Below are 15,937 nucleotides of genomic sequence, written 5' to 3'. Positions count from 1 at the left end.
TACAAATCAATATAGTTTGCTTTAAAAACAGAAGATGTTTTAATAATTCACATATGAACAGACGTTCAGTATCATTAGCTACCAGGGAAATATACATTGAAACCACAGTAAGACACAGCTTTATAGCCACAAGGATGGCCATAATAAAAAAGGTATTAACAAGTACTGGGAAGCACATGGAGAAATAAGAAACTTCACACACTGCCACCAGGAATGTAAAATGGGGACAGCTGATCTGGAACAGTCTGGCAGTTTCTCAAAAGATCAAACATAAAAGTTGCCATTTGACCCAGGAATCCCACTTCTAGAGGAAATGAAAACATATGTCAACACAAAAGCTTGTATACAAATAGTCACAGCAGCATTGTTCACAAGAGCTGAAAGTTGAAACAACCCAAATGTCTATCAAGAAATGAATAAATAAAATACAGAAGACCAATCAATGGGATATTATTTGTCAGTAAGAAACAAAGTACTATTCACATGCTACAACACAGATGAATTCTGAAAATGCTAAAGTAGGGGGCTGGCGTTGTGCTGTAGGGGTTTAGGCAGACACGTGCAGCAGCGGCATCACATTATAGGCACGGGATTGTGTCCCAGCTGCTCCACTTCCAATCCAGTTCCCTGTGAAAGCAGCAGAAGATGGCCCAACTATTTAGGTCCCTGCCACCCCCATGGAGACCTGGATAAAGCTCCTGGCTTTAGTCTGGCCCAACTCCGGCTATTGTGATATTTGGGGAGAAAACCAGCAGATAAATAATCTGCCTCTAACCCTTTCAAATAAATAAATAAGAAAAAAAAGAAGATGCTAAAGTGGAAAAAAAAAAAAAAAAAAAAACCCAGTCACTAGAGATTTAGAGATTTCATGGGGCCTGGGCTATGGCATAGCAGGTGCCAGCATCCCATGTGGGCTCCAGTTGGAGCCCTGGCTGCTCCACTTCTGATCCAGCTCTCTAGTATGGCCTCGGAAAGCAGAAGATGGCCCAAGTCTTTAGGCCCCTGCACCCACGTGGGAGACCTGGAGAAGGCTCCTGGTTCCTAGCTTCAGATTGGCTCCAGCCATTGCAGCCAACTGGGGAGTGAGCCAGCAGATGAAAGACCTTTCTCTGCCATTGCCTCTCTAACTCTGCCTTTCAAATAAATAAATCTTAAAAAAAGGGTGCTTTATATCATAGAAAACATATAAAAAAAGGTTTCATATTGTATGTCTCCATTTTTTTTTTAAAGATTTATTTATTTATTTGAAAGTCAAGAGTTATTGAGAGAGAGGAGAAGTAGAGGGAGGTCTCCCATCCTCCGGTTCACGCCTCAATTAGCTGCAATGGTCGGTACTGTGCCAATCCGAAGCCAGGAGCTTTCTTCTGGGTCTCCCACACAGGTGCAGGAGCCCAAGGACTTGGGGGCAATCTTCTACTGCTTTCCCAGGCCATAGCAGAGAGCTGGATCAGAAGTGGAGCAGCCAGGTCTTGGACCAGCACCCATGTGGGATGCCGGCACCACAGGCAGCGGCTTCATACGCTACACCACAGTGCCAGCCCTGTATGGATCCATTAATAAGCAATGTCTACACCAAGAACGTGGCTGTCTAAGCCAAGGCAAGAGGGATGACTGGGAAATAACTGCTAATGGGCACTGGGTTTCTTCTGGGGATGAAGAAGACTGTACTACTGGCTGCACTACTTCTGAATATACTAAATTCTACTCAATTATACACTTTAAATGGGTGAACTGTATGTGAAATGGAATGTCTCAATACTTAAGTTGTTAAAAATTGAGAAAATATCGTATCAAATTAAAAAAAGAGTAATCAATTTCACTCAACTACAGCCACTTTAAAAAAAAACAACAAAAACCTTTTATTTGAGAGTTACAAAAAGAGGTAGCGATGTGCGAGTGAGGGGGGGTCTTCCATCCTCCTGGTTCACTCCCCAAATGGCTGCAACAGAGCTGGACCAATATCAAGCCAGGAATCAGAGGCTTCCTCCAGGTCTCCCACAAGAGTGCATGGGTCCAAGGACCTTTCTAGGTACATTAGCAGGGAATGGAAATGGAGCAGCCAGGGCTCAAACCGGCGCCCACATAGCATGCCAGCACTGTAGGCCAGGGTTTTAATCTGCTGCACTGCAGCGCCAGCCCCATACAGCCACTCTTTTCAACCCACTTATTTGTATACTTAGAAATGTAGTTTCAATATATTATACAGTCATTCACAAGTAGCCCTTATCAAACTAAAATAAATGTCTTTTCATATCAACAGTTACTTAACATCTTACCTATTTACTAAAAAGCTGCAACAAAATTAATTTTTGGTGGGACCATTTCATATTCCAAATTTTGTTATAAAATAACGCTACAATAATAAAGTTGAGGATTAAAATTATACTCAAGACTCATGAAGTTCTACTGAGACTCAGAAACAACAGTAGTTGAAAAGGAATCCTCCCTGGGAATTCAACTCCAAAAACTCGATGAACAAAGCCCATATCAGTTTCTAGACAGCCATCACTAGCTCCCCCAAGGGCCACCTAGTATGGCTGCAGCAGATTCATTCTTCAATGCATTCCATTTTTAAATGACACACAAAAAATGCTTAACATGCAAAATAAAAGCAGGATGTAATTACATACAGTAGCAAATACCAAAAAAAATACGAAAGCCAGTCTGAAATACTGCAAACTATTAACAAGTTCGGCGTTTTTAAATAGGAGTAAAACTTACTCTGTTCCCTTTTTAGATAATATTTAATCTTTAAAAATGGTGACAATGCAAAGACATATTAATTCAAGGAAAGTTACTCATGCAATAAGGACACTTTAGGAGCACCACAAGCCTAATTTTAAAGATTAGAAAACTGGAGCCAGCACTACGGTACAGCAAGTTAAAGCCCTGACCTGCAGCACCTGGATCCCATATGGGCACCGGTTCGAGTTCCAGCTGCTCCACTTCCCATCCAACTCTTTGCTATGGCCTGGGAAAGCAGCAGGGGATGGCCCAAGTGTTTGGGCTCCTGCACCCACATGGGAGACTCAAAAGAAGCTCCAGGCTTCCGATTGACTCAGCTCCAGCCATTGCGGCCATTTGGTGAGCCAGCAGATCGAAGACCTCTCTTTCTGTCTCTGTAACCCTTTCAAATAAATAAATCTTAAAAAAAACTAGACTGAAGGCCAGAAAGCTGAAGTGAATCAGGCAAGGTAATCTGTTAAAAGCAGAGCCTCACTCCACACAGTGCTCCTTAAACAAGGCTGCAGAAGTTCCTTTACCCACTGCCACACAGACTCTGAAACACTACCTAATATATCTCTATACATAGCAACTCAGACCTCAAATATCAATGTCAAGAAGGAAGGCTGGCCGGCGCCACAGCTCAATAGGCTAATCCTCCGCCTTGCGGCGCTGCCACACTAGATTCTAGTCCTGGTCGGGGCACCGATCCTGTCCCGGTTGCCCCTCTTCCAGGCCAGCTCTCTGCTGTGGCCAGGGAGTGCAGTGGAGGATGGCCCAAGTACTTGGGCCCTGCACCCCATGGGAGACCAGGACAAGCATCTGGCTCCTGCCATCGGATCAGCGCGGTGCGCTGGCCGCAGCGCGCTACCGCGGCGGCCATTGGAGGGTGAACCAACGGCAAAGGAAGACCTTTCTCTCTGTCTCTCTCTGTCCACTCTGCCTGTCAAAAAAAAAAAAAAAAAGGAAGGCTAATGTAAAACATCCTAGGAAAAGAGCAAATCACTAACTGAATACAATACTAATTTTATAATTCGGAAGTGATCTAAAGCCTACAAGTATGTTTCTTACATGGTACTTGTCAAAGCTCAAAGTGTGTACCTATGAGTATCCCAATTTTTTTAAGAATGTCAGTACACTGAAAGCAGTTTTTTCTCTGAATTCCATTTACAATCGCCTCCAAGAATGTATGTACATATCACTCACAGAAACATCAGTTATCACAAATTCTGAACTCTTTCTTTAAAGCAAATCAGAAGTCACAAATTAAAAAATGGGAAAGCCTATTAGAGTTGAAGATGAGATGTTTACAACTCATTTAACTTTGCTAAGTTAGTATTACCAAACAGGAGCTGGCGCTGTGGTAAAGCAGGTAAAGCCACAGCTTGCTGTGCTGGCATCCCATAAGGGTGCCGGTTTAAATCCTGGCTGCTCCACTTCCAATCCAGCTCCCTGCTATGGCCTGGGAAAGCAGAAGATGGCCCAAGTCCTTGGACTCCTGCATCCGACATGGGAGACCGGGAAGAAGCTCCTGGCTTCAAATCAGAACAGCTCCGGCCACTGTGGCTATTTGGGAGTGAAGCAGCGGATGGAAGACTTCTCTTTCTCTCTCTGCAACTCTGCCTTGCAAATAAATAATCAAAAAAAAAAAAATTACTAAACAGAAAATCCTATTTAAGCACAGATTGGGGTTTCCTTTTAAGATTTATTTATTATTTATGCAAAAGGAAGAGTTACAGAAAGGCAGAGGCAGATCTTCCATCTGCTGGTTCACGCCCCAAATGGCTGCCACGGCTGGAGCTGTGCCAATCCAGAGCCAGGAGCTTCTTCCAGGTCTCCCACATGAATGCAGGGGTCCAGACACCTGGGCTATCTTGTGCTGCTTTCCCAGGCCATAGCAGGGAGCTGGATTGGAAGTGGAGCAGTTGGAACTCAATATGAATGCCGGCACTGCAGGTGAAGGTTTTACCTGCTATACCACAGCACCAGCCCCCACATACTGGTTCTAACTTGAGGCATTGCTCATTAAATCACAAAATATACTTCTCTACAAGTACATATTTTATTTTACAACAGCATCCATGATTTGAGACAAATCATTGTTTATACAATTAAATATGCATTTACTATGTGCTATGAATCTGCTGCTATAGGCTTAAGAACAACTATCCAAGTCCCACAGCAACACATTCTGCTATGCTTGTCATGGAGAAATGGTACAGAAGAACCAGTGTGGAAGAAAACAAGATCCCCATTTTTTTATTCCTTTCTTGTGAACACTGTTAGTATCTCCTCATTCACCTTCACTCCTCAAAATATAAACTAGAGGCAAATTTGAAAACAGCCTGTGATATATGTATCTTTAGAGTCCCTAAAATTTAGCTTCCAACTTCTTTGTATTACAAATGATTAAAAGCAGGCCGGCGCCGCGGCTCACTAGGCTAATCCTCCACCTTGCGGCGCCAGCACACCGGGTTCTAGTCCCGGTCGGGGCACCAGATTCTGTCCTGGTTGCACCTCTTCCAGGCCAGCTCTCTGCTGTGGCCAGGGAGTGCAGTGGAGGATGGCCCAAGTACTTGGGCCCTGCACCCCATGGGAGACCAGGACAAGCATCTGGCTCCTGCCATCGGATCAGCGCGGTGCGCCGGCCACAGCACGCCTGCCGCAGCGGCCATTGGAGGGTGAACCAACGGCAAAAGGAAGACCTTTCTCTCTGTCTTTCTCTCTCACTGTCCACTCTGCCTGTCAAAAAAAAAAAAAAAAAAAAAACAAGTGATTAAAAGCAATTAAGAGGCGCCGATACTGTGGCGTAGCAGGTAAAGCTGCCACCTCCAGTGCCAGCATCCTATATGGGCGCCAGTTCTAGTCCCGGCAGCTCCACTTCCCATCCAGCTCACTGCTGTGAGCCTGAGAAAACACTAGAGGATGGCCAGGTCCTTGGGCCCCTGCACCCACATGGGAGACCCAGAGGAAGCTCCTGGCTCCTGGCTTCAGATTGGCTCAGCTCTGGCCGTTGCAGCCATCTGGGGAGTGAACCAGTGGATGGAAGACCTCTCTTTCTGCCTCTCTGTAACTGCCTTTCAAATAATAAACCTTTAAAAAAAAAAAAAAAAAAAAAGCAGTAAGAGAGAAAGGCAGCGGGCCAGCACCGTGGCTCACTAGGCTAATCCTCTGCCTGCAGTGCCGGCACATCGGGTTCTAGTCCCAGTTGAGGCGCCAGATTCTGCCCTGGTTGCTCCTCTTCCAGTCCAGCTCTCTGCTGTGGCCCAGGAGTGCAGTGGAGGATGGCCCAAGTGCTTGGGCCCTGCACCCGCATGGGAGACCAGGAGGAAGCACTTGGCTGCTGGCTTCAGACTGGTGCAGTGTGCCGGCCATAGCAGCCATTTGGGGAGTGAACCAACGGAAGGAAGACCTTTCTGTCTCTCACTGTCTAACTCTGCCTGTCAAAAAAATAAATAAGTAAATAAAAAGAGAAAGGCAGCAAAATAGCATATTTAAGTATTTCACACTTCAGAGACATAGAGCTGGGTGAAAGTATTTCCTCAGTGAGCAAAACTCAAACTGACATGCATTTCAAACAATTCCATACACACTACAAGTAGCAGTCTTGTAAAAATATGTAATGTTACCTTTATCAATTTCCACATATTCCCAAAATGAAATAAAAGTCAAAGCTGTACAATTTGTCATGAGTAACAGCTGACATTTGTTTTGTGTAACACATGCCAAGCACTGGTCTAAGCAATTATCAAGTAATACCTTGTATGGATCCAAAAATTCTGAAGTCGATTATATTGCTATTCCCTTTTTACAAATTAAGAAATGAACACAAGGCAAGTAATCTGCCTGAGGTCATACAGCAGGCAAATAGCAGTGAGGATTTACTTCTGAATTGTCTTAAGCATGATACAGTGTTAGCTAAATGGTCAGAAAGTTCATAATCAACAAATAATTATCTAGCTTACAGAGCTTTCGATCAAATATTTACTTAACAGCTACTATATGCCAGGCACTTAAGTAAATGATGACAAGATGAATGAAGACAAGGCCCCTGATGTCCTAGCTCTTCATGTGTAGGTGAAGGAAAGAGGAAAAAATTCAGTCATTGTACAATGGAGAAAATAAACATAAACAGAGGATTTGAGCTAAGATCTGAATCCCAGCTTTGGATGGCCCAGCTCTGGCCATTTGGGGAGTGAACCAGCGGATGGAAGAATTCTCTCTGTAACTCAGCCTTTCGAGTAAATAAATAAATCTTTAAAAAAAAAGATACCTAGGAGAGGGTATTGTGGTATGCCTAATTCTCAAAACTTGATGGCTATACAAACTGACTTTCAATGTCATAAAATTTTTGAAGGTCAGGAAAAGAAAGCACCTACAAAAGGACTTTGCTTTTTTTTTTTTTAAGATTTATTTTATTTATTTGAAAGAGTTCCAGAGAAAGGTAGAGACAGAGAAAGAGATCTTCCATCCGCTGGTTTGCTCCCCAGATGGCCACAAAGGCCGGAGCTGCCCTGATCTGAAGCCAGGAGCCTGGAGCCTCCTCCGGATCTCCCACATGGGTGCAGGGGCCATCCTCCACTGCTCTCCCAGACCATAGCAGAGAGCTGGATCAGAAAAGCAGCCAGGACTAGAACCGGCGCCCATATGGGATGTCAGCACTTCAGGTCAGGGCGTTAACCCACTGCGTCAAGGAACCAGCCCCAGGTTTTTGTTCTAAATTAATACATCAAAAATGCAGACTATAAATTATGAATTACAGCAGTTTTCCAAATTGCTATTTCTGCTTGTCTATTCTTTATATTCCATCTAATTCCTGGATATTAGGATAAACTTTCATTTATGCAAAATCTAAACAAAAAGTTAAAAAAAAAAAAAAAGTTCAGAGGGCAGTTATTTAAAGATTTATTTATTTTACTTGAAAGTCAGAGTTACACAGAGAGGTCTTCCATCCACTGGTTCACTCCCCAATTGGCCGCAATAGCCGGAACTGCGCCAATCCAAAGCCAGGAACCAGGTGCTTCTTCCAGGTCTCCCACGTGGGAGTAGGAGCCCAAGGACTTGGGCCATCTTCCACTGCTTTCACAGGCCACAGCAGAGAGCTGGATTGGAAGTGGAGCAGCCAGGTCTCGAATCCGTGCCCATATGGGATGCTAGCACTTCAGGCCAGGGCGTTAACCCACTGTGCCACAGCGTCAGCCCCTGCCCTCCTAACTTTTGAGGAGAAAGATGACCAGAGACCTCTTTTCTAAAAATTAATCTTGGGGTCAGCATTGTGGTGTAACAGGCAAAATGTCAGCCTGTGGCACCGGCATCCTATATGGGCACTTTTTCAAGTCCTAGCTGCTCCACCTCCAAACCAGCTCCCTGCTAATGCACCTGGAAAAACAGCAAAGGATGGCCTAAGTCCCTGGGCCCCTGCACCCCAATGAGAGACCTGGAAGAAGCTCCTGGCTCTGGCCAGGTCCAGCCCCGGTCGTTGCAGCCATTTGGGGAGCAAACCAGCAGATGGGAAGATCTGTCTTTCCTTCTAACTCTTTTTAAATAAAGATCCCTTTAAAATATTAATATTAAGTAGAAAAAAAGTTACCACACCCAAGAATATATAGGGCTACCTTTCCAAAAACTACTGGTGGGGCCGGTGCTGTGGCGCAGTGGGTTAACACCCTGGTCTAAAGCGGTGGCATCCCATATGGGCACTGGTTCTAGTCCCAGCTGCTCCTCTTCCGATCCAGCGCTCTGCTATGGCCTGGGAAAGCAGCAGCAGATGGCCCAAGTCCTTGGGCCCCTGCACAAACATGGGAGACCAGGAAGAAGCTCCTGGCTCCTGGCTCCTGGTTCCGGATCAGCGCAGCTCTGACCATTGCGGTCATCTGGGGAGTGGACCAGTGGATGGAAGACTCTGTGTCTCTACCTAACTCTTTCAAATAAATAAATTTTAGGGAAAGAAAAAAAAAAAAAAAAAGACTCATGGTATATTTAAAAGATTTAGGCACAAAACATTGCCAAGTGCATTTTGAAAGGAAAACTTAGTATCATTAGCTTAATTTAAAGCTGAAGACATTTTAATTCCTTGAATATATACTAATTTACTGAACTGGAATAATTCACTGTCTTATTAACCACCTTAATTCTTATTAAATCAAAAAGTGCTTATTTTGTGCAGTTTGTTTTAAAATACAGATATTTATAATTTAAACCATCCACTATATATTCACTTTTATTTAAAAAGATTTATTTGGAAGGCAGAGCTGAGGCCAGCGCTGTGGTACAGTGGGTTAAAGTGGCATCCCATACGAGTGCCAGCTGCTCCACTTCCAAGCCAGCTCCCTGCTAATGCACCTGGAAAAGCAGTAGAAGATGGCCCAAGTACTTGGGCCCCTGCACCTGCATGGGAGACCTGGAAGAAGCTCCTGATCAGCCCAGCTCCAGCCATTGCGGCCATCTGGGGGAGTGACCAGCAGATGGAAGGCCTCTTTCTAGCTCTTTAAAAAAAAAAGAAAAGAAAAAAAAAAAGGCAGAGTCACACACAGAAAGAGACTGATCTTCCATCCGCTAGTTTCACTCCCCAAATGGCTCCAATGGCCAGGAGTTTCTTTTAGGTCTCCCATGTGGCTGCAGGGGCCCAAGTACTTGGACCATCTTCCATTGCCTTCCCAGGTACATTGGCAGGCAGCTAGTTGGGAGGCAGAGCAGCGAGGACTGGAATGGGTACCCAAATGGGAAGCCAGGGCTGCAGGTGGCAACTTTACCAGCTACACCATAGCACCAGTCCCAAAACCACTCACTTTTAAACACTGTGAAGAGGGGCTAGCACTGTGGCGTATCAGATAAAACTACTACCTGCAGTGATGGCATCCCATACGGGCATCGGTTTGAGTCCCGGCTGCTCCACTTCCAATCCAGCTCTCTGCTATGGCCTGGGAATGCAATGGAAGATGGCCCAAGTCCTTCCTGCGCCCACATGGGAGACCCAGAAGAAGCTCCTGGCTCCGGATCAGCACAGCTCTGGCAGTTGCGGCCAACTGAGAAGTGAACCAGCGGATGAAGACCTCTCTCTCTCTGCCTCTCCTCTGTGTAACTCTTTCAAATAAAAAAATATTAAAAAAAAAAAAAAAAGAATTTTGCACTGTAGTGCAGTAGCTTAATCCTCTGCCTGCAGCGTCAGCATCCCATGTGGGCTCCAGGACGGTTCTAGTCCTAGCTGCTCCTCTTCTGATCCAGCTCTCTGTTTTGGCCTGGGAAAGCAGTGGAAGATGGCCCAAGCGTTTGGGCCCCTGCACCTTTGTTGAAGACCAGGAAGAAGCTCCTTGCTCCTGGCTCCAGTTTGGCCCAGCTCTGGCTGTTTTGAGGTTTTGGGGAATGAATCAGCAGATGGAAGGCCTATCTACCTCTCCTACTGTCTGTAACTTTACTTCTCAAATAAATGAATAAAATTATAAAAAAAAAAAAAAAATAGAGGGCCAGCACTGTGGCATTGTGGGCTAATAATAAGCCTCTGCCTGCAGTGCAGGCATCCTATGTGGGCGCCAGTTCTAGTCTCGGCTGCTTCTCTTCTGATCCAGCTCTATGCTTATGGCCTGGAAAAGCAGTGGAGAATGGCCCAAGTGCTTAGGCTCTGCACCCATGTGGGAAACCTGGAGGAAGCTCCTGGCTTTGGATCACCTCAGCTCCAGCTGTTGCAACCATTTGGGGAGTGAACCAACAGATGAAGACCTTTCTCTATGTCTCTCCTTCCTTCTTTCTATAACTCTACTTCTCAACTAAATTTTTTTTTAAAAAAGCATATGGGAAAATGGAATTAAAAGATAATTATTTTGAAAAAGAATTATGTGACATGAGATATCATTAATATGAAACATCCAGAATATGCAAATCTATACAGAAGTGGCTGCAGAGGGTGGAACCAAGAATGATCACCAGGTAGGTACGGAAGTAAATACACTAAAATCTGACTTACAAACTTTAAACAGGTGAATTTTATGGCATGTAAATTACATTTCAATAAAGCTGCTGTTAGTGAGAAGTTTATACAGTAGCTAAGCAACATTAAACCAAATGCTATCACCGTAGCCACTCTTAGGAATACAAAATTCTAATTAGAGTACCAACAGCTTTGCTTCTTCATGTCCCAGGTAAACAAGCCTACTCTGAAAATTACAGCAAATCCAAAATCAGTTAGATATGCAGTACTTGTTAAGCTATTAAATTATAGGCATGTAGGAATAGTATTTTTGGAAATTAATGAGATGGCCTCCAGAGTAATCCTTTGTACCCAGAGCTAACAGTTAACTCTCAGCTGCAATTCTGAAAAATTAACTTGCTTCACCAAATCATTTCTCTGCCCTCAAATTCACGAGGGGCAGTAGAGCAGCCAGAGTGGCTCAAGGGATCCATTACATAAACACACACAGAGCTCTATTCAGATTCTCTCATCTTTCCCACATATATAGTTTGTGTGGCTCATATCACAAATGGGGTGCCATGTGGTCCTTATAAAAAGCACTTGTTTTCTTAACAGGAATACTGAAGCACTATTAAATCTTTTTTTCATACTTTCATCCACCAATCAGCCCTCTGAATGCTGGGAAGATCTTTACCTTCTTTTTTAATTAAGAAAACATCTACTAAAAATAAAAACACATAAAAAGAAAAAAAGGGAAAAAATTCTACTCACATAAAAATTAAGCCTACAGTGTCATTAAAAGATTTACCTTAAAGATTTAAGGATATATTTTTCCAAAGTTCATGGAGGATTTTACGGTTTTTCTATTATTTTAGTTTTCCCCCCTTGAATGAATCTCTACTTGGTTTTCATTTTATGTCCCATGACCCAGTTAAATTAACACTGTCTTGCCTTTAAAGACAACAGGACTTACGTCTCATGAGTTCCAAAAAAGAAAATGGGAAGTTTGTTGGTAGGTGGCTTTACAGCTCCATCAGGAACCTCATCTACCTAAAAGAAAGATTAGAAAAATGAGAATCTTCTAAATCATACATATCTCAACACAACTGAATAAACTGAGACCAAGACATCCGAAAAGGGTATCAAACAAAACAGACCAGTTCTATGAGCCGATAATCCCATATCCCCAGTTCTGGAACCCACTGGCAAAAAGGCTAATATAGTCATTTCCTTAACTCAACTAGTACTTCCACTGTTATTCTCTGCAGAAACACTGTGCTATCATGTATTATGCTTGATCCTATTAGTAGCAAAATGTATGGCACTTGTACCATCACCACCTTCTCACAACCATGACTTCTGAATTCTTAAATCATATCAAAATCTAAACATTTCAGATGAGTCTAAATCTGACAATCCTAAGTGATCTTTCTGTAGGAAGGCTAGATAAAGAATAATTAATTGTAAAAACAGATATTAACAAGAGTTGAAAGCAGTATTTTTCAAAAGATGCAACATGTATTACAGAAAGATCCTTCACCTATATGGCTGAATCACAGCAGGATACAGTCCCTTTTTCAATTTGCCTTAAATTAAGGAAGAAAGCATCAGGTTCTGCTACATCTAATGTATCTGTGATATTTGTTACTCTCCTTTATCCGTAAGGAAAAAGCAAATCCAAGGTTAAAGCCCCTAGATTATTGTTCCTAGCAGATTTTAGTAACATTTTTATTTTAAATGTTAACCTTTTATAATTTCAAAAACACTTAATTTTTTTTAAAAAATCAGCTTTGTTAAGAAAAACACTGCCGATCAAAGGGCTTCTATAAGCACCGCAGTGTTGAAGAAAAGATCCTAAGGATAACTAGACTGGTTATTTGCAAGGGCGAGAAAGGTTCCACTGGCTGGCAGAATTCATTACCACTCAGCATCTGCAGGAACTCTGACTTCTCTATCAATATGGTTCTCCCAGTCTTTTCAGTTTTGTGGAAAAAGACCAGAGGTGTATGTTTTCTGTCAATCTGGTTCATGTTTCTTCTGCTGGCAGAAGGCTTTCAGACTTTGTGTAAATGCCTAGCACTTACAGAGTTTAATAAACATTAAGCAACTTTTTAAAAAGTTGATTTTAAGAACCACTGATAAAAGATTAGAAAAGGGCCAGTGTTGTGGCTTCACGGGTAAATACCAGGATACAGGAGTCAGTTCATGTCCTGACTGTTCCGCTTCAAATCCAGCTCCCTGCTAACAGCCTGAGAAAAGCAAAAGACAGTCCAAATGTGTGGGCCCCCTGCTACCTACTCAGGAGACCCAGAGGAAGCTCCTGGCTTCTGCCTGGCCCAGGCCTCATCAAAGCTGCCATCTGAGGAGCGAACCAACGGATCAAAGCCCTCTCTCTCTCTCTGCCTCTGCTTCTCTGTAACTCTGCCTTTCAAATAAACAAACCTTTAAAAAAAAATCTCAAAAAAAATTTAAAAACAAAAGAATCAAGTTTGGAATATGTAAACAGAAAATGTTAAAACCAAAACTGGAACAGGCATCATCTTTACAGCTGAGGCCTTAAATACATCCTCTCATTCTCCTCAGCCAGGATTTAGAATTCCTACAACTGAAGAAAAGAACATAATTCTAGGATATAGACTGTCAAAACCAAATTAGCTGCTTTAAAGAAAAAATGAGAAAAGAAAAAAAGACAAAAATCTCCCATTCTAACCCAAATGAATTTTTTAAAATGAACTTATTAAATACAGCATTTGTTAAATCAAGGAGGAAAAACTTTGGCCCCCCCAAAGCTATTTCACTTTTAATAGCACTAAAAGTTTCATCACCTAACATTAATGAAGGGTGGGGAGGATGATTTGGAAGTAGGTAATTTTTAAAACACTCCTATTTGGCCCTCAACGGCATTGTGGCACAGAGATCTGAATACAGATGTAATAAGACAATCTTGGACTTTACAGCACCTCAAAAAAATAAAAATAAAAAGGATGCTTCTAAAATCATGAAATACTATCAGGCAGAGGCCTTAAACAGACTCTTAAACAGTTTTCCTGGGCCTTCTTCAAATATAATGTGTTTAAACATGCAAAGTTATGTATTAACGATGGGGGGAGGTAGACACATTTCAGGCTTCTGCCTTCACGCATCTCAATACATTTGAAAATCAAACTATACTCAAACTAAGAGTTAAAAGATTTTCATAAAGGCAATAGATTAGAATGCCAAATATATGAACCAGGATCATGACTGTGGAGCTTTCAAGTTGATTCCCCTGAAAAGGCAGACTTGATAAACAAGGAGTCCACAGCTTTGGAATGAAACCTGTGCAGGTGTCTGTGAAGGGCTGCATGGGAGCAATCTCGGACATCGGCATCTGCCACCTGCATGACACTCAGCTTCTCGTCCACAATTCCGTTACCTATGGGTCTTCCCCCCATTCCCCTTCTCAGTTGAGACACAGGATTTAATATTTAAGAAACACGGTTTCAAAGGAAAAAACACAGTGGAAAATAAACGGTTTGTAAAAATAATGCCATCGTTAGACTACCACATGGTCAGACTTTAGAAGGATCTTGAGCTTACCTAATCTAACAGATCTCAACCTTTTTTTAGATCCTGTTATTGTCTTAGAAAACAAGCTTCCCAAGAAACTAACAAAAAGATCTTTTTTGAAACATCACGTAGATACTGACTCAACTCCTGAGTGCCACAAAACATCTTGGGTCCTTAACGACTTCTCTGTACCTCTAGAGAACCTAGAAAACTCTGGTCCACTCCTTTTGCCTATGGGAAACAACAAAAAGGTAAAACTACTTCTTCAAGGTCACCAAGCAAACAACATGAACAAAAACGTGGGAAAACATTTTCTGGGCCTTCCCTGGTACTTACTCATTGTTAGATGTTTAAGAACACCCAGTCCTGAATCTCGTCATTAAATTAGCACACCTGTAAGGCTTCATTACTTACACATTCTTGCATATACTTAAAACCTCCTAAGTCCAATTTAATCAGGCACCTTTCTCTTGCACATCTTTCATCTGCACAGACCCCACTGGCATCTTGTATTTTAGGCAGTAAGACACCGTCGATGCTGGACCAATTTCTAAAGCTAACACCCCTACCGGATTAGTATTTCACCTACTGGCATCTCCTTTCAATATTCCTTCGCTCCGAAGAAAACCTGCGGGAAGTCGCCCAAGAAACCAAGCGCGGGGACACCTGCATTTTTCTACTTCCACGGGAGCCTTCCGGACAAAAAACTAGAAGGGAAGGTCAGGTTACACACGAGGCGACGGGGAGATTCGGAGCCGCGGTAGGAAGCAGGCCTGCGAGGCAGGAGGCACGAGCAGCACCGCCCGACGCCAGGGCCGCCGTTCACTCACCCGAGCTGGCCAATGAGGATAACCTTTCATCTTGGCGAAGATGAGGTCTCCAGGTTTGAAATCGCGAGTCATGTTTCGGGGGCGAGGCCGGGGGTCCACAGCCCAGGAGGAGGAGGCGGGGGAGGAGGAGCGGCGGCGCGGCCGGCGGCTGGGGGATGCGGCGGGAGCCGGAGCGCAGGCTCCCCGGCCGGCGGGCGGAGGAGGATGCCGCGGGGCGTCCCGACGCGCCTGCGAGGGACAGCACCGAGGGCGGTTAAAGCGAAGACGCCCGGAGGGAGGGGCCTCCCGGGGAGGGGGAGGGGAGCGGAGGAGGGGGAAGGGCAGCGGGGAGGGGGGTGGGAGAGCGCGAGCGGGGCCGCCTCCCGCTCCGCCCCTGCAAGTGCGCGGCCTCCGCAGCCCCGGAGCTGCCCCTGCGGGCCGGGAAGCCCCGCCGCCCCAACGACGCCACCACCTGAGGCAGGGATGCTGCCCGGCCCCGGACTCCCCTCCTCCCTGGAGCTTTCTCCTCAGGGCTCAAGCCCCAAGGGGGGGGGGGGGCGCAGGGCAGAGGGAAGGAGAAAAAAAATAAAAGGCGGTTCAGAGACGCGAACGACCCCCTCCCGTGCACACTCGACCGCCCCCCACCCGGCGGCCCGACGGTCGCAGCCTGGGGCCGCTCGTCGGGCCCCCCGGGAGGGCCGCGTCCACTTCCCCGCTACAGCCAGGAGCGAGGCCACCGAGGGGGGGCGGGGCGACTCGCTGCCGCCCGCTCACCTGCCGGGGCCGCGGGCGCGGAGGCTGCAGTGGCGGGCCGGCCGCCTCTGCCCGCGTCCACGCAAGCCACCTGCGCCACCAGCTGCCGCAGAGGCGTCCCAACGGTTCCGAATCGCAACCGCCGCCGCCGCTGCCGCCGCCGTCGCTGCGCTGCTCCCGCGCGGCTCCCGCTCGG

General features: G+C 44.9%; 1 protein-coding gene across 9 annotated transcripts in view; it reads right to left on the bottom strand.

Moving 5' to 3' along the window:
* Positions 1-15,202, bottom strand: part of PSIP1 (PC4 and SRSF1 interacting protein 1) — a 51,727-nt gene extending 36,525 nt beyond the window's left edge. For 2 of the 9 annotated variants that reach the window (XM_062208209.1, XM_062208210.1), the window contains exons 1-2: positions 15,010-15,200; positions 11,604-11,680 (exon numbers count right to left, since the gene is read on the bottom strand). In XM_062208209.1, the coding sequence (XP_062064193.1) occupies positions 11,604-11,680; positions 15,010-15,081 (149 nt within the window). In that variant the 5' untranslated portion in view covers positions 15,082-15,200. Of the gene's footprint in view, positions 1-9,567; positions 9,603-11,603; positions 11,681-14,768; positions 14,813-15,009 lie in introns of those variants that run through there. The other 7 variants (XM_062208212.1, XM_062208214.1, XM_062208216.1 and 4 more) reach the window with 6 other exon arrangements.
* Between the last annotated feature and the right edge of the window lie 735 nt (positions 15,203-15,937).

The sequence above is a fragment of the Lepus europaeus genome, chromosome 12 (genome assembly GCF_033115175.1).
Source record: "Lepus europaeus isolate LE1 chromosome 12, mLepTim1.pri, whole genome shotgun sequence".
NCBI classification, from domain to species: Eukaryota; Metazoa; Chordata; class Mammalia; order Lagomorpha; family Leporidae; genus Lepus; species Lepus europaeus.
Note: the sequence above shows the minus strand (reverse complement) of the source record. Positions and strands in the feature narration are given on the sequence as shown.